Here is a 19,424-nt window from a genome sequence, read left to right on the forward strand (position 1 = left end):
TAGTATTAACAGTTAAACAAATATACTTGTTGTTAACAAACATTCTCAAAGACATTCTAACATAATGCATTTATATAAATAAATTCTAAAAGAATACATTATAGAATGCACTTAAATCATAGTCTTTTCTTCTATATGCATAAACATTCTAAAGCATGTATAAATGTATTATGTCAAAATTACTAGCAACACATGTTTTATGTAATATTTATATTCTCATAGAATGAAACTACAAAAAAACCCATAAGTAAAAAATTGAAGAAAATGCACAAACCAATGAGTAAGTACAGAAAAAATAACAAGTTTTAGACATGATAGCTCATACAAAATTCAATGCTTAGGTTGAATTGGAACTTAATCACTGGAATCCAAGATTTAATTTTAACAAAATTGGAATTCGAGATTTCATTCTAATAGAATTGGAATTCGAGATTCCATTCTGGAAAAATTACCCTAATCATATTAGATACAAAGATGATATTCTGGAAGGATTACACAGCACTGTTCATCAAAGATATACATCAATAATTCACAGAATGAAACTAAAAACATCAAGAATAAATGATCATCATAACTTCAATCTTTTTCCTAAAGAATAAAATCGAAGAAAAAACAACCAAATTCAAACCACCATAATTAAACCAATTTCAATTTCAAATACAAAGAAGAACAAAAAAATTAAAAAATTAAGTTGTTCTTTTCAAAATATTTACCTGGTACAAACCAAAAAGGAAGGAACTTCAAAGTCGTTCATTCACAAATACAACTTTGTTTACCATTTTTTTTCCTACCTGTATTATCAATTAGCCATTGCTATGGATTTTGCACCACCAGTAGGCTAGGCTGATACATAAGGGAAGAAGACGAGAATGAGAGAAAGGTCATCACCGACATCAATTTTTCTATCTTCAAATCGTCGTTGATGGTTGGAAGCTTTGTTCGTCAATACGCAAATGAGAGGAGGAAAATTATAATACGTACGATATGAGAGGTTAGGGTTAAAGAGTTGGTCAAACAGTTTTTTATGGTAATTCCCATGAGTTAAGGGATTTTATTTTAATTATCATATGTTAAGTTACATAACTACCCTTATAATAATTATTAATTATTTAATTATTCCTAAATTTCTATTGGTGCATTCATGCACACAATAGTTGTTTGAAACATTTGAACCTATCTCTTATATATATATATATATATATATATATATATATATATATATATATATATATATATATATATATATATGCATGTGTGTGTGACAGTGACGACCTTGAAGAAATAAATGAATGTTGCACATTTTGCCGTATACGGTTATGAGAGGATGATGTTGAAGGTGACGGAGTAACTTTTCGAGTAACTTGAGAAACAGGAGTTATGAAGATACGATTTTTTGGAAAAAAAAATGTACTGGAAATGACAAGGAAAATATGAATATGTATATGTAATATTAAAGCACATATATTGAAATTAAATTTATAATCAATTAAATACAAAAAATATAATAATTAGTAATATAACAATAGGATAACTTTTATCAAAATTGTGATGCATCATTACATCCTTGAAAGTTGTCGTATTTTTGTTTGTTTGAACATTTGAAGTTAGCGTCGTATTCGAACCATTTATAATTGTTTATTAGTATCATAACAATTATTAAATTTGGAAAAATGAATAGCCGTTATATGGTTTTGATTGACAATGAAAGAATAATATAAAAGTAATTATTAATAATTTACCCTGATTGGTTATTTGTGAAAGTGGCGACCTTGATGAAATTGTTGTAGGTTGCAAATTCGGTCGTAAGACGTTATGGGATGATGAGTTTGAATGTAATTTCGGGCATTTTCGAATAACTCGATAATTATTGGGGATGTAGAAGATACATTCTTCAAAAAAAAAAAATAAGTATGATAAAGGTGGATGAAATGAAAATATATTAGACATTAAATATCAAATTTAACGCGAATATATATTACATAAAAAGAAAATCAATAAATTATATGTATTGAACATCTAATGATAATAGTAAATTAAAAGTTTACCGTTTGTGATGTATTGAACGTCTAATGATAATAGTAAATTAAAAGTTTACCGTTTGTGATGTCTGATAGTGGTGGGCATGGCGATGTTTTTGATTTGGTTCTTCCATTGTTAGTATCCATATATGTTGTATACTGTAAAATGTAAGATAAAATACATAATGTTGGAGAGAATAGTAAATGCATGGATGAATATCATAACATACCATAAAAAATGATTATACAAAGAATGAAATTAAATGATATTGGTGAAGATAATAACGAATTAAAGTTAGTTAACAAATATAGAGATATAATTGGAAACCATGTGCTGTGATTTTATATTAAATAAACATATTTATCAAAAATAGATGAATTAAATCCTTTTTAATAAGATTAAATTAAATGATGGTTTCTAAGTTGATAAGGGTACATGATTTTGAAAAGATTTAAAAATAATATTCCTTATTAAACAATTTAATCATAAATGTCTGGATTCTATATATTGAAACTATGCATATAATTATTTTGGGAAGTATTTATGATTGACGGTATAATTGGAATGATAATCTGCATAAATTAAAATATAAGATTCATAAAAGAAATTAAAAAATTTGTGGAGTATATGCTCGTGTTGACAATTATACCCTTGGTCATAAGCAGATTACCTTTAAACTTAAAACAAATTGACAATAATAGAGTTGATCAATATAGTAAAGAATGTTGAAGTATAAGTGTATTATTGTGAGGATGAAACACCTCTAGTTACCTCATGTCCCAAGACTATTTTCACAAGATCAAATTTGTTTTTAAAGATCATTAGACAATATAATCAACTGTGCATGAGTATGTAAGATAGAGAATTGATGTTAATGAGGGAAGTGAGAAATAAAACAAATGAGCATGAATTTAATGAGATTAAACAGAAACTCTCAAATGAGAGAATTTAAGTTCCTCACACTTGCATTATGTCATTTTTTAGAGAGCTTAATTATTAAGTATCTCACTTTGTCTTAAAGGAGATATATATACACAATATGATTTTGCAAAAGATGGTAATATTTTTCTTTATTGTTATTTGTTAACCTTTATTACCTATCTCTATTTTTAGGTAGTATGACTAATTGCACCGATCATTTTATAGCAACTATGAGTTTTCCATGTGCTAACAAGATAAACTATTGGCATGGAACTAACACACTCTAGATAATTTTCCAAAATAATCTACATGATAAAGATACCAATAGACTAGATGAGCTGCTTAAGGAATTGCGCTCAACGTACCAAAGGTGGCCCTTAAACAAGAAATAACATGTACTTTTAATGATTACTAAACTTGTGAGTCATCAAATATGGTTTTTCAATGGATGAGCAACAATAATACTTCCTAAATCAAAAAAGAAATGATGATAACTTCCACGATGATAGATCTTTCAAAATTTAAGTTGGTAGAATCATCACAAAGACACAATAAAGTGGATGATAAAAATAACTTAACTGATCTAAACCTATATCCACAAGATACGTTTGATTTGGAGGGTCCTATTTGAGCCCATCATACTTCTTTCAATTTTTAATATGGGAGATTGTTTGGTGTTCTATTTTGGACATTTGTTTTAGGGGCGGCAATTCTCGACACGACACACGACACGATCCGCGATACGACACGAAATAAACGGGTTTGGATTGAGTTTTTCATCACGCCAACCCGCCAACACGTTTATTAAACGGGTCATATATGAGTTTCTCAAAAAATAAATGGGTTGACCCGCCAACCCGTTTATATTTTTAATTAAAAAAATATATTTTTTATTTTTAAATGTATTGATATTTGACTTGTGGTCCTAACTCATAAGATCGTAAGTAAGTTTGTAACCAATTGATTTTCCTCATTTTTACCCTAAATCAAATGGCGTATCGGCGTATGGTTGTATGAGCGATTGAGACATTGAACATGTTTCTATAAATGTTTTTTAATTTTCATTTGGATCTTTAAGACTTTAAGACTTAAGTAGTTAAGTGTCTAAAATTCAGATATGTTTGCATCAACCATCAAGAATTTATTCATATTTAATTGTTAATTTTATTTATGGAATCTGACCCACGAACCCAAATCTAACCCACAAACCCACCAACCTGTGAACCCGTATAAATAAATGGGTTTGTGGGTCATATACGAGTTTATGTTCCAAACCCGCCAACCCGTGACACGCCAACCCGTGACCTGTATATTTAAATGGGTCGTGTTTGGGTTGACATATTTTGACCCGCCAACTCGAATACGACACGATTGTCAGGCCTAATTTGTTTGATAATATTGGGTCATTTTCTACAGGGTTTTCTATGTTTTTTAGGCTTGGTCTTATTGACATAGTTTAGGTCATCATGCTCTTATATAAACGACGTTAAATATTATGTTTTTATTCTCGTTAGCGTTATTATTATGTGTGCAATCATTCTGTTATATGTCAGAATGCTTAACCCCTATCGTATTGTTCACTATATTTGGCTCAATATATAATTAGATAACGATAACTTATCGATGTTTCTTTAGAAGTCAAAGTATGTAAAATAATATTGAGTAAGGTGAAACTAAACGGATTTTATTAACCAAATAAAGTTCATTGATTGTACTAAAATTGAACAATAGTTGATAAAATCAAGTACATTGGTTGCTTTTCTGAAGAAGCCCCTTAAGAAATTATTAGGCATGCAAATGATGGCCTCTAGTCTCAACTACATGTAGAGATTTTTATCTGGTAACCTCTGAGAAGGGATAGCCATGAGTGAGTTTCTCTTCTTCACAACAAGCCCAAATTTATCAGACAACTCATGTTCTTTATTATTTGGTAAAATCCAATTGAATGAGTGCAACAATGAAGCCAAAAGGTAAAGCAACATCTTCTCACCCAAGGGAACTCCAGGACAACCTCTTCTACCAGATCCAAATGGGAGAAAGTTGGTATTGTATCCGCTATAATCATATTTGTTTCTTCCATCAACCATTAAAAATCTATTAGGATCGAATTCTAGAGGATTTTCCCAATACTGAGGATCCCTATGTATTGCCCAGACATTTAAATAGACATTGGAACCCTTAGGAATTGTGTATCCACCTACCTTAATGGCTGAATATATGTAATGTAGTTTTGGACTTCGCATAATCAAGAGAGGAAGTGGAGGGTGTAACCGGAATGTTTCTTTAATTACTGCATCTAAATAACGTAATTTTGGAAGATGAGATTCTTCCACAATGTTGTTTTTCCCTATAACTTGTTCTAATTCGTCTTGTACCTTTTTCATTTCATTGGGATTTTGCAGAAGCTCGGCCATTGTCCATTCTGCCATTGTTGATGTTGTGTCTGTTCCTCCAACTACAATGTCCTGTTTGAGAAAAGATGGTGCATAAAAAAAACAAATTAAAACGATTCTTGGATATCAAAACAAAAAAGCAGTATATGATATAAGATACCATGAGAAGAGCTTTGATTTCTGTCATACTGAAACCCGATGTAGTATTTTGTTGTTTAAGCTCTAGTAAAATCTGCAAGAAATCCTTTCTTCCAGCTTCATCCTTTTTAATGGCAAGTCGCTCCTCGATTATCCTCTCCAAAATCCTATCCATCGTCTTCCATTGACGTTTCATTTCTCGCTGCACCCCCTGTAAATCGAATTTCGTCAACACCGGAAAAAAGTCCGACACATTCGGTGCACCCAAAAGTTCCACTATCTTTGAAATCACTTCCCGCAATCCAACCCCAACATCATTGTTCTTTTCATCTTCAACCAAACTTTTCCCCCATATCGTGTTGGTTATGACGCTGAGGGATGTGAAGAACACGATCCCACCAATGTCCACTTCGGTTCCCATTCTTTCATACACCTGCTTGATGGTTTTTCTCACTCCACCTCGCCGGAAAGATTGAGTTTCATCCAGGTTCTTGTTGCTCAGGACTTCGTACACAAACACTTTACGTAGGTTACGCCAGTATGAGTTGTTGTTAGACCAGACTATATCTTTGCCACCATAGGAGACGACCAGCCCAGCCACCGGAGGATCGCGGTTAGCAAAGATATCGTCTTGGTCATGGAGCACAGCTTTAGCTAAGTCTGAGGAGTTGAGAATGATGTAGGTCTTACTTCCGAGATGGATTTTGAAAATGGGGCCATAACGTTGGGCCAATTTGGTGAACTCATGGTGGAAGTTGGCGCCAAGAAATGGAAGATACCCCACCACCGGAACACCACGAGGTCCAGGAGGCAACGTGGATAATGTCTTCCGTGATCTGTACCATAAGATAGCCATTAACGAAATGACTGAAATGGTGAGGACTTGGAAAGTGAACTCGTCTTTCTTGTTGGTAACTTCCGACCACCATGACCACTGGCTATCGGATATCATTTTGTGAAGCTAAAGTTAATCTTGATGAATTACAAAACGAGAGATGGATATAAATCCGAATGGTTTTTTATTGCCGTTCACGAAACCATCAATTGTTCCATTTTCATTCTTCACTAAAAGTCAAGAAAATGTTACGTAGTAACAAGGATGTTTTCTAATTTTAAACAAGTATTCATCAAAGTGGTTTAAAATCTAGTTTACTTCAAACTCATTCGTTTCGAAACAATTTATTTTACCAATACGAAAGAAGCTTCTTTAAATGGTTCAGTTTTTTCTTAATCAATGGATGATATGATGTACAACCAAGATGATTACCAAAACTATACAAAACCCCAAATAATTTAGAAAGAAGAGATATAGAAAGATATTGAAAGATGAGCCGATGAATACTATATGTACAAATAAATAACCTACTCAATCATCTATATTGTCACAAGGCCGACATAAGTCAAATGAGCTATTGCATATTTATTGAATTACGAGTATTTTTGATAAAAGTAGTTCAAAGTTGAAAGATAGTTACTAGTTGCCACTAATTACCAAATGACATTTGGTTTAGCGTGGTAACGTGTGACCCTCTCAAATGAAAGATTATGAATTCAAGTTTCTTTAGGAAGCATATGTAATATTTAGGAGTAAATTAATTTGTTGTTTAAAAAGAATTATCACTACTTGAAATGCTAGAAGAGTATAGCTTTTATTCGTAATATAATAAATATTGTTTTAGGATCAAAAGTTAAATTATGGTCCACTTTATAATAAATAAATAAAAAAAAAAGTAATACAAAGTATAATAACATTAAAAATGATAAACTAAATGTAAGTTTTATAATTATTTTCTACAAGTTCTCATAATTTAGAATCGATTCCTAACATGTTTTTATAAAAACAAAAAATATATTTTTCCACTGTTGCAACCGATAAAACCAATGCTAACTTTACTAATCTATAGATTTTTAAAGGAAAAAAATTAATGCATCTTGGTTTCCATTCACTATTTTTGTTATTAGATATACTCCTATTATTTTAAGACACGTCGTTTGTTATGTTTATGGAATATGTTTGGATATTTTTTGTTTCGTTTCATTATGTTTGTTATTTAGATATATTTTTTTAAGACATGTGTTTGTTATGTATATGGAATATGTTTGGATATTCTTTATACTATTGTTGAAGGTGATTCTAAAGCCGTCCGACGCATGTCAACCGTTTAAACTCCACTTTCTTTCAATCTCCACAGTAATAACTCAAAATCTGAGGTTGTAGCCCGTTTTAAGCTCCTCCCCACGTTCCTCACCACCTATCGTTTTCTCCTCCCACGTTCAACAGGTTTTTAGTTTCCTTCCAAAGACTCCTTTGATCATCATGATATGGAGGCGGGTAACTACCCTAACCACGACCTAGAAATCGGACCTATATAATGATCCGACTATGTTTAATGTTTCTATCTTTCACTCAGTGTATTGACTTGCTTCATTTGATGTCAACGTTTATGGATTCAAGTTCGGCTGAAAATTGTTCGGCTAAGCTAACTTTATCGACTTATGCTTAAATTTTCAATGTTTCAATGAGTTTCTTCAATTAATTCTTTTTGTGCACAATTATCGATAAAGAATTTCGTCTAAATAGTCTTCAACTAAGGTAAAATCTTTACAGTTAGTTATCTCTATGTTTTAAATATTATCCTATGTCTAAAAATCCTCATGAATAACAATTATCCTCATAATATTCTGTAATGTTCGGATACTGTTCAATGTTTCAATGCTACACTCAGTTCGGTTCCTTCAATTTCTTGATTTGATTCCGTCATATGAACACTTTTGGCTACAATTTCGTTTGAAAAGTCTTAAACAAAGGTAAATTCTTTAAAATTAGTTTGTTGTTATCAATTTCATTTTTGTTTAAAGAATGTCATTCTTTGTGGGACTGATAAGCGGCCTTATAGTGGGATAACACTCTTTGTTGTATTCGTTTGGTCCAGGAATGGTCAATTGATGATGCGTACTGCAGACACGCACAAGAAAAAGAGGCGCAAACATGGAGATTTTGTTGATGCCTTAATCGCTTTTGAAGATGCATATGGGAACTGAAGTGGATATCAACCAAGGGTATGAACTGATTTTATTCCTTATTTTCTGTCCCTTGAGGACAGTTTATTTTCATTTTTTTCAATGTATTGAAGAGATGGAGAGAAGCGTGGATGTTACATGTGCAATTATTTTGTCCACCAAGTGTTTGATGAAAGTCCATATTTGTTTACTTATTATATTGTTCCAAATTGATGTTATTTACTGGCTTCTATGTATGTATTTGTGTGTACATGCTCTTAGAAAAATATGGTTGATATAAAAAGGTGTGAGTTTGTGTTATTTTTGTTCTTTCAGTAAATTATGTCATTCTTTAATGGAATAATTTTGAAGCCTGTTCATGGTATTCGAAGCTTGTGCCTCTTGGTAATCCTTTCAAATGCATTTCTTGCTTGTCACTTTGCTTCATCACTGTTTTACTCATTTGTGATTCAAGGTTCTTCTTCTTATCTTAAATTAATCTCAGCCACTGACGAACAAAAGGAGCCCCTTTTCTCTTATGTAAATAAAATTTTAATAATTTCTTACCTTTTGCCAAATTAACCTTTTGGTCTTTTCATATGATGTTGTTCTTCTACTACTATCTACTCACGGGCCTAATGCAAAATAATATGAGTTATATATGATTATGAAATAAATAAATAGAAACGGATATGATTTTTTTCCTAATACTTGAGGAAGGTCAAGGAGCCGCAGTCTTAGACCAAGGTTTGAAACAAATGTATTTTTGACAATTCTACCCTTGTATTAGAGTTAGTTATCGATATATCTTTGAATATGTTACCATCTTCTATCACCACAAAATCACAGAGAAAAACAACAAAAAACCACCAGTTACTACTTCTTATTAGATTATTGTTGGGATTTAGTGTTGCGTCATTGTGTTCTAATTAATAGTCCATTTATGTAAACGGGCTTGGGCTTGTCCACCTGTCTTTATTTATTAGGGTTATAGTATTTAAAGTGCATGCATGCACCATGTTTTGTAATCTTAGAAATAGTCTTATAACCCTACACGCCTACAGTAGCAATTCTTCATCGAGTTCTTCTAAAGCGTGACTTTGAATCATTAAGCATATTTTGATCCATTGTTGTCTTCTTGTTTTCTATTACCTGTTTGAATCTTTCAATCTTTAGAGATTTGATCTCAACAATTGGTATCAGAGCAGGAGACTATGTAATCTATATGCATCTCTTCTGTTAAAAGAAGCTTTTAGGGTTTCCGCCATTATTAGATCTCGTTTCAGCCGTTATTGTTAGTTCAACTGTTGACGCTGATCTTGATCGTGATATTACCCTAATCTTGTTTACACATCTGGTTTATACAGGTTTTGTTCGATATATAAAGATGCATTCCGAAGACTCTCACGTTAATTTGATAAATCTATCAAGTGGCATTGGATCCACAACCATGATTCCAATCTTGTTCCCAAGTGAATATGAAGTGTGGGCGTTGCATTTTGAAGACTACGCTCTTGGTATAGAAGACAATGGCTATTTGATCTAGGAAGCCATCACTATTGGGAAGTTTGTTCATATTGGAACCAAGAGAGTTATTAAAACTCAGAATGATTATAACAAGCTTCTTCTTGAAGTAAATGATGTTCTACAAGATGAGAAAGAAAAGTTAATTAGAAATGTCAGGGCTATGAGAATTATTATGTTTGCCCTACCACCAGACACCTTTTGTTTGGTTAGCTCATATGATACAACAAAAGGTATCTGGGGCTTAAGGAACTGTATTCTACTGACACTGATTTGGAGCATTCTACTTAGACTCAACTGCTTTCGGAGTTTGGTGCAGTTGTGCAAAAGCCTAAAGAAAGTCTGGAACAATCTGTTAATCGCTATAATAATCTTCTCGGTAGGATGATGAAGCATATGATTGGACGAGAACTCATCGAGCAAAAGTTCACGTTCATGAATGGACTTAGACCTGAGTGGAAGGCTATAGTTTCAACCGTAAAAGAACATGAGTAGTTCAAGAACTACTCGTTGGCAATACTAGTTGGAATTCTCAAATCACATGAAGCTGAAGTGACGAAAGAAGCAAAGATTGTTTTTGGAATGGGTTCACTTGCTCTCATCACAAAAGGTAAGAAGGTTGAAGAAGATGATGATTCAGAGTTTGAGTTTTCTGATTGTGAACTGTCTAAAGAAGAGTTTGCAATGATGGTGTCCAACCCAAAAAGGTTCGCAAAAGGAACTTCAACAATAATAAGAACCGAAAATGGCAGGGAAGCTACAACTCTGAGAAAGTGAAAGAGGAGAATGCAAGCAATTCTCAGAAAGAAAAAGAAAAGAAGGAGAAGAAGGTCGTGGGTGACTCCAGCTATGACTGCAATTATTTTCATGGTAAAAACCACTTAGCCAATGATTGCATGTTGTGAAGGCTAAATGAGAAGAAGGAAGGAGAAGATGACGAAGCATACCATCTCAAAAAGTTGGAGGAGATTAAGAAGAAAAAGAGTGCTGATAACACCATGCCTGCTTTGATTGTGCAGGAAAATTATGCTAAGAATAAATTAGGAGGGGTTGAGGTCTGGTCAACCGATTCAGAAGATGAAAAGGTTCGCATGCCTACTCATGGTAAGAGTTTCGTTGCGAAAGAAGGGAGCTCGCTGCTTGTAGGTAGATGCTTGATGGTGACGAGCAATGTATCACAAATGTGAGGCTATACTACAGATGGCAGTTATGGAGCGTATAATGGATGTCGGGATTATAACTGCTTCGCTGCAAAGGCAGCTCTTGAGCAAATCAGCAAATGTGAACAGATGATCAACAAGGTAAATTCAATTGTTGAATCTCTTAATATACCTTTGTCTAGATATGAAACTGAACTAAATGACTTAAGATGCACTTTTTCAAGCTTTAGTGACAGTTTAAAAAGAACTCATTTGACAAACTCTAACCTAACAGATCAAATCAACATGGTTTCATCAAAAGTGAGGACATACGCATGTGGATAGAGAAGATAGAGTCCTAGTTATCTAAGTATAGGGATTAGTTAATTTACTTGCAACGGGATAATTTAATGATTTTGAAACAACGTAGTATTTTCTATTTGATTTCAAAAAGGCTTTATTTTAATATTACTCAATTGCACCTTGATTGTGAGATTGGTGAGAAAATTCACAAGATGATCTTACCATTCCTTGAATTAATGGAGGACGAAATTGACGCCGATTGTTACTAGTGCGAATCCATCGTTTTGACTGATGAAACCTCAGATGCATGCAAGATAGGTCTGGAGAAAACTGAATCATACATTATGTCCAAAGACCATAAGAACATGCTAAAGCAGCTTTTGGATGAAAATGACAAAAGGCAGATTAAATCTAATACTATGCAGAAGTTCAACTCGTTGAGTGCCAAGTTGAGTTCAGATAACAAAATTAATGTTGAAAATACATCTGAATTTGATGAGGACAGTGATATGAGCGAAATCTATGTAGAGGATGAGATTGACTGTTCGGAATTTGTTAAAAGCGAATATGAACTTGCGAAAGATCTTATCTATGAAAATTCTGTTGAATTCGCACGGTTTTCTGAAAACAAATCAAAGATTTTAAAAGAAAAAGCAGTTGTATTCCCAAAGGTTCAAACTGTGGCTAACCAGGTTTTCGCAACCATGGGTCTAAACAAAAATCAAACTGTTGAATTAACGTCCCTGGTTGATGATGATAACAAGGATGGATGTGACGAGCACTTCTTTTCTGTCCCAATAGATAATGCAGAAGAAACTAAGGGTCTGTCGGAAAAGACTTCTTGGAGAGTGAAAGGAAGATAAGTAGCAGAACTACTCAATAATCGCTCAAGCTATGAAAAGGGGAGTCCAAGTGGAACCAAGGATGTTCCAAGTGAAAAGTTGTCAGTGCAAAACCACACGTCATTTAGAAAGCTGAAACTGAAGACTAACGTTCACAAGTCATTCGCAGCTCATAAATGACAAAGGAATGCGAGATACAACAAAAATCTCAAAGAAAGGAAATAGTTTTGGTAATCCAAGAATCCCAACTTTGTTCGAAATGAAAATTGTCAGATCGAAATGCGAAAGTTTCCTCGCATGCAAACCCGAGGAGCTCCTCGCAAAAATCACTCTCCCAACCAACAGGATTTTGAAAGGAAAGTTTTTCAAAAACCTACTTTTTTAAATCCAAAGAAGCCTATGGAGAAATCAAAACCTCATCACTCTCAAACCATAAATGCTTCATATTATACCAAAACATCGAAAAATGTTAAAGGAAAAGGAAAGCCAGTTTCGGATCATAAAGTTCCAATCAAGAAATTTGAAATTAATGTAAGGAAAGTTGAAAAAGAGTTCATGAAGAATCAAATCAAGAACAAACAAAAACAATCTTCCTCAAAAGATACAAACTTGAAAGATAATAGGATAAAAGTTTTTACAATAACAAAGAAAGATGGCACCACATTAATTAAACGCACTTATGTGGTTGATCTTGCATTTACTTTTCCTCTTTCTGTAAAAGGCTCACAAGGACCCAATCAATTTTGAGTTCCTAAATCTACTTAATCTCTGTAGGTAATTCGTGACAAGCAGTTTGACACTGAATGGTATATCGACAGTGCCTGCTCGCGTAACATGACAGGTAAGAGGGAAGAACTGCGAGAATTTAGAGAACTTAAAGATGGTGGAAATGTGAAGTACATAAATAAATCTCTTGGAAAGATTAAAGGTTATGGATGATAACGAATGGAGAGTTTTCAATTCGTAAAGTGGCGTATGTAGAGGGCCTGCAACACAATCTCATAAGTGTTTCACAGTTGGTTGTTGGGATAGGATTAAAGGTATCCTTTGATGATGAAGGGTCTGAAATCTTAGAAAAGAAGACCAAAGCAGTGCTTCTAAAGTCCAAGCACAAAGAAGGAAAAGTCATCCAACCATAGTAAACACGAACGTCATTGAACCACTAGAACTTTTGCACATCGACCTTTGTGGTCCTTTAGTAATTGAAAGTGTTGGTGGTAATAAGTATATTCTTGTTATAGTCTATGATTTTTCACATTTCACTTGAGTGTATTTTCTTAAGCAGAAATATGATGCAACGCCAAGACTCAAGGATTTCATAAAGCAGAATGAGCTACAACTACGAAAGCTGGTTCGTAATGTTCACATTGACAACGGTTAGGAATTAAAAAACCAAACGTTTGAAGAATTCCTTACTGAGAAAGGTGTTTCACACAACTTTTCTACTCCTTACACTCCACAACAGAACGGGGTCTTTGAAAGGCGAAACTGCTCCTTGTGCGAAGCTACAAGAACTATGATGTCTTTCGTAAATCTGCCTCTCTATTTCTGGGCGGATGCGATTGCAACTGTGTGCTTCACCCAAACAGATCTTTTCTTAATAAGAGATTTTCTATCACTCCTTATGAAATAATAAATAATCCTAAGCCTAATGTTAAGTTTTTCCATGTATTTGGTTCCAGGTGTTTTATCTTTAACTCAAAGGAACAATGAAACAAATTTGATGCGAAGGCTGACGAAGGTATATTCTTGGCATATTTGCTGACCTCCAAGGCATATCAGGTTCTCAACAAACGATCTAAAAAGATAGAAGAAACCTACTATGTCACATTCGACGACAATTACTTGAAGAGAACTCAAACGAATGATAGTCCATTGAAGGAGATTCTTCCTAAACCAAGTCCAACTATGATTCCACTCTCTACTATTTATGAGGAATTCATGCTACTATTTGATGAGACAGAGAAGGCTATATCATCTGAATCAAAAGCAGCTGACAACAAGGTCGATGAATTCATTAAAATAACTGACGACACTGCGAAAGATATGCACAAAGATCCACCAAGTGTGAATCACCCACATGCCACAAACACTACATTCCAGGGGGAGGGATCTAAATCCACTTCCAATGCAACTTTTCAAGGGGAGCACTCTACTCCACAGTAGACCTACGAAAGTCCACTCCATGGGGGAGAATTTGACACCTGAAGAAGAGACATTCACATCATTCGAGGGGGAGAAAGATAATACGAATGATGATTCGGATGTATAAAATGATGATTCGGATATATAGTCAGAATTTGAGGACACAAATGCTGAATTGGATCCATCTTATGATCCTAATTATCCTCCTCTAACTAAATGAACTAAAGATCATCCAAAAACGCAGGTTATAGGTAAATCATCTTCAGGAGTTCTTACAAGAGCACAACAAAAGGCGAAGCGAACTACTTTATTCTCCAAAGTAGAATATTGCATGTTTAATTCGTTCATCTCCAAAGTTGAACCCAAAAATGTTCATATTGCTCTGGACCATTCGGATTGGGTACAAGCGATGCAGGAGCAACTCAATGAATTCAAACGAAACAAAGTCTGGAGACTGATTCCTACTCCAAAGGATGCATCTGTTGTAGGGTTAAAGTGGGTGTGTAACAACTCAAAGTTTTCAAACAAAATTTTTCATTTTTAAAACATAAATATTTCCATTAAAACCAAGGCATAAGCAGTTTAATTATTCAGTCAATACAATTATTCAAACTCCCAAGATCATGAAACATTCTTCAGTGTGTATCGATCATGCCGGCGCCTTCCCACGGTCCTCGCTAGTACCTGAAACACATACATACATAACAACTGTAAGCATAAATGCTTAGTGAGTTCCCCAATATACAACTTACGCACATACGCCTTTCCAGGCCCGACCTTCCGGTCCATGTGTCTCAGGGGACTTCCGTCCCTGCTGGGTAAACCTTCCGGCCTTACCCACGCCGACCTTCCGGTCCATCACACATCCTCCGGTCCATGTGTCTCAGGGGACTTCCGTCCCTGCTGGGTAAACCTTCCGGCCTTACCCACGCCGACCTTCCGGTCCATCACACATCATATCGCCTTCCGGCCCATAATACATAGCACATATAACATATAACATACCACATATAGCATACATAACACATATCATATCCGACCTTCCGGTCACACAGTCAAACCCTTCCGGGTACAGTATAGTGAGAAGACTCACCTCGTAAGTGCTGAAAGCTAGCAACTCCTGAAATCACTCGCGCACAAACCAACGAGCTACAACCCTCCTATAACATTACATAACTCATTAACACTCATATCAGCTAAGTGTGACTATCCCTAAGAAGTCAGACTTAGGTCAACTCTGGTCAACGTCAACTCGACTGGACTCGGCGAGTACCATGGCGACTCGGCGAGTCTAGTCGTCCTCACAGATTCCTGAATATTCCCTTTCTACTCGTCGAGTATACCTCTCGACTCGACGAGGTCCTCGTGGAAGAATCGCGGGGCTACCCCGACTCCACTCGCCGAGTCTGATGAACAACTCGGCGAGTCCCAGCACATCTTCAAGCTACTCGCCGAGTCTGAAGAACAACTCGGCGAGTCCATGCCATGCAGACGAGTAACTGCTTCCTGAGATAGGTCTCGTCCCGAAGTACACATGCATGGGACCTTCTGGACCTCTAAAGGTCCTAATACATGACTATAATCGTGGGGTAACAAGGCATTTCTTCATCAAATCACTAAATGGGTTCTATAAACCCTAATTTCATAAATACATCAAAATAACAGATTTGGTCCGAGTTATTACCTGAAATCGCACTCTCTGTGTCCCCCAAATCTCAGGACTCAATCCTCCTTGATATTCCTTTAGCCAAATCCTTCTTCTTCTTGCCTAACCACTTCTTCCAAGTTCCAAAGCTTTCTCCCTTGCTCTAGGCGTCCACAGCGATTAGGGTTTCTCTCAATTGACCAAAAGACTGAAAATGACGGCCTAAGAGGCGTTAAATACGATCCAAACTGAACGGTTAGGGTTTCTGCTGAACAGCGTCGACTCGCCGAGTCCATATCTGGACTCGTCGAGTCCAGTCGCGGACCCGCGACCAAGTCCGCGATCCTACTCGGCGAGTCTAGGCTCCAACTCGCCGAGTCCCCTCTTAAATTACCCCAAAAACATAATTTTAATAATACCTGGGATTCCGGGCTGTTACAATTCTCCCCCACTTGGATTAGACTTCGCCCTCGAAGTCTCATTCTGCAAATAGTTCCGGATGCTGCTCCCGCATTTCGCGCTCCGGTTCCCAAGTCATTTCTGATCCCTTGCGGTGTTGCCATTGAACCAACACCAGAGGTACCTCCTTGTTCCTCAGAACCTTGATCTTTCGATCCCTGATAGCCACTGGTCTCTCCGCGTAATTCAGGCTCGCATCCACCTGAATATCCTCTAATGGAACCACTACCGACTCATCGGCTATGCACTTTCTCAACTGCGACACATGAAAAGTGTCATGGATCTGACCCAACTCCGCTGGCAACTCCAACCGATAGGCTACCCGACCTATCCTTGCAATCACACGAAATGGCCCAATATACCGGGGCCCCAACTTGCCTCTCTTCCTGAACCGAATCACTCCTTTCCAAGGAGAGACCTTCAGGAGAACGAAGTCGCCGACTTTAAATTCAAGCTCGGATCGGCGCCTGTCTGCATAGCTCTTCTGTCGGCTCTGGGCAGTCAATAATCTTTGTCTCACTTGTTGAATCTGCTCTGTCGTCTGGAGTATGATCTCCGTGCTGCCCATCACTCTCTGTCCCACCTCTCCCCAGCAGATGGGAGTCCGACACCTCCTACCATACAACAGCTCGAAAGGCGGCACACCAATGCTCGAATGATGGCTGTTGTTGTAGGAAAACTCTGCCAATGGTAAATACGCATCCCAACTACCCCCGAAGTCTAACACACACGCTCAGAGCATGTCCTCCAGTGTCTGAATTGTCCGCTCGCTCTGACCGTCTGTCTGGGGATGGTATGCGGTACTAAAATGCAATTTAGTACCCAGCTCCTCATGAAATTTCTTCCAGAATCTGGAAGTAAAGCGCACATCACGGTCTGACACAATCGAGATCGGCACCCCGTGCCGAGATACCACCTCTCTCACGTATATCTCCGCCAATTTCTCCGCCGAAGAACTCTCACTGATGGCAAGGAAGTGTGCACTCTTTGTCAACCTATCCACGATCACCCAAATTGCGTCAACTCCCCTAGCAGTCCTCGGCAATTTGGTGATAAAATCCATAGTAATCTGTTCCCACTTCCACTCGGGGATCTCCAATGGCTGTAACTTGCCATGCGGTCTCTGGTGCTCAGCCTTAACCCTACGGCAGGTCAAGCACCTCTCAACGAACCATGCCACGTCCCTTTTCATACAGGGCCACCAATATTCCTTCTTTAAATCCAAATACATCTTTGTAGCACCAGGATGGATCGAGAATTTCGATCTATGAGCCTCTTCCATCAAGGTAGTACGCGTACCGCCTACGAACGGTACCCAAATCCGACCCTGAAACGTCATAAGGCCTCGACTATCCTTGACAAACTCTGAGATTAACCCCACAACCCGCTCTTTCTTCTGCATCTCTGGTCGCACGGCCTCCGCCTGGGCCCCACGAATGGCGTCCAATACTGGAGTCATCACAGTCAGTCTCAAGCATACGTCTCGCAATGAAGTGCTCTCCGCCCTGCGGCTCAATGCATCGGCTACCACATTAGCCTTGCCTGGGTGGTACAGGATCTCACAATCATAATCCTTGACCACATCCAACCACCTCCTCTGACGCATGTTTAGGTTGGGTTGATCCATCAAATACTTCAAACTCTTATGGTCCGTGTATATCGTACATCGGACCCCATACAAGTAGTGACGCCAAATCTTGAGAGCGAACACCACTGCCCCCAACTCTAAATCATGCGTGGGATATCTCGCCTCATGAGGCTTCAGCTGCCTCGACGCATAAGCTATCACATGACCCCTCTGCATTAACACTGCACCCAATCCCGAAATCGATGCGTCGCAATATACCACGAAATCTTCCATCCCTTCTGGAAGAGCTAATACCGGGGCTTCGCACAATCTTTGGCGAAGTGTCTCAAAGGAGGTCTGCTGCTCGGGCCCCCATGAGAACGTAACACCCTTCCGGGTCAATCTGGTGAGTGGCACTGCAATCTTGGAGAAATCCTTGATAAATCTCCGATAATACCCTGCCAACCCAAGGAAACTTCTGATCTCAGAGGGTGACTTCGGCACCTCCCAACTCATCACCGCCTCAACCTTGGCCGGATCAACCAATATCCCTTTCTGATTAACCACATGCCCTAGAAACTGGACCTCCCGCAACCAGAAGTCGCATTTGGAGAACTTTGCATAAAGTTTCTCCGACCTCAATACCTCAAGGACCTCCCTCAAATGCTCCTCATGCTGCTCTCTCGATCTCGAATACACCAGAATGTCGTCGATAAATACGATCACCGACCGATCCAACATCGGCCTGCATACCCTGTTCATGAGATCCATGAACACAGCCGGGGCATTGGTGAGTCCAAAAGGCATCACCACAAACTCATAATGTCCATATCGCGTCCTAAACGCTGTCTTCTGGACGTCTTCATCCCGTACTCTCACCTGATGGTATCCTGACCTCAGATCGATCTTGGAAAACCAAGATGCTCCCTGCAACTGATCGAATAAATCATCGATCCTCGGCAACGGGTAACGGTTCTTGACCGTTAGCTTGTTCAACTCCCGGTAATCAATGCACATCCGGTGTGAACCATCCTTCTTTTTGACGAACAGAATAGGTGCTCCCCATGGCGAGCTGCTCGGCCGAATGAATCCCTTTCCCAGCAACTCCTGGAGTTGCGAGGACAACTCTTGCATCTCTGGAGGTGCAAGACGATAGGGCACCTTGGCAATAGGCGCTGCCCCCGGAACCAGATCGATACTAAACTCTACTTGCCTCACAGGCGGTACTCCCGGCAACTCCTCGGGAAAGACATCTGAAAACTCGCGCACCACCGGAACTTCCTCAACTGACTTCGGTTTCTCAGAAACCTCCCGCGTATCCATCACATA

The 19,424-nt window shown here is 37.4% G+C and overlaps 1 protein-coding gene and 1 long non-coding RNA gene across 2 annotated transcripts; one reads left to right on the top strand and one right to left on the bottom strand.

The window, feature by feature from the left end:
- Positions 1–4,699: 4,699 nt before the first annotated feature.
- Positions 4,700–6,423, bottom strand: LOC111877682 (geraniol 8-hydroxylase). The gene is made up of 2 exons (XM_023874197.3): positions 5,494–6,423; positions 4,700–5,405 (listed from the first exon to the last, which is right to left on the bottom strand). Exons 1-2 carry the CDS (start codon positions 6,421–6,423, stop codon positions 4,758–4,760), a joined length of 1,578 nt encoding a protein of 525 aa, XP_023729965.1. The 3' UTR covers positions 4,700–4,757.
- Positions 6,424–7,480: 1,057 nt separating this feature from the next.
- Positions 7,481–8,792, top strand: LOC111877655 (uncharacterized). Its single transcript, XR_002845487.2, has 2 exons — positions 7,481–8,279; positions 8,405–8,792. It is a non-coding gene; the product is annotated as an uncharacterized LOC111877655 (long non-coding RNA).
- Positions 8,793–19,424: the final 10,632 nt, after the last annotated feature.

This window comes from Lactuca sativa, chromosome 3 (genome assembly GCF_002870075.4).
Source record: "Lactuca sativa cultivar Salinas chromosome 3, Lsat_Salinas_v11, whole genome shotgun sequence".
Classification (NCBI taxonomy): domain Eukaryota; kingdom Viridiplantae; phylum Streptophyta; class Magnoliopsida; order Asterales; family Asteraceae; genus Lactuca; species Lactuca sativa.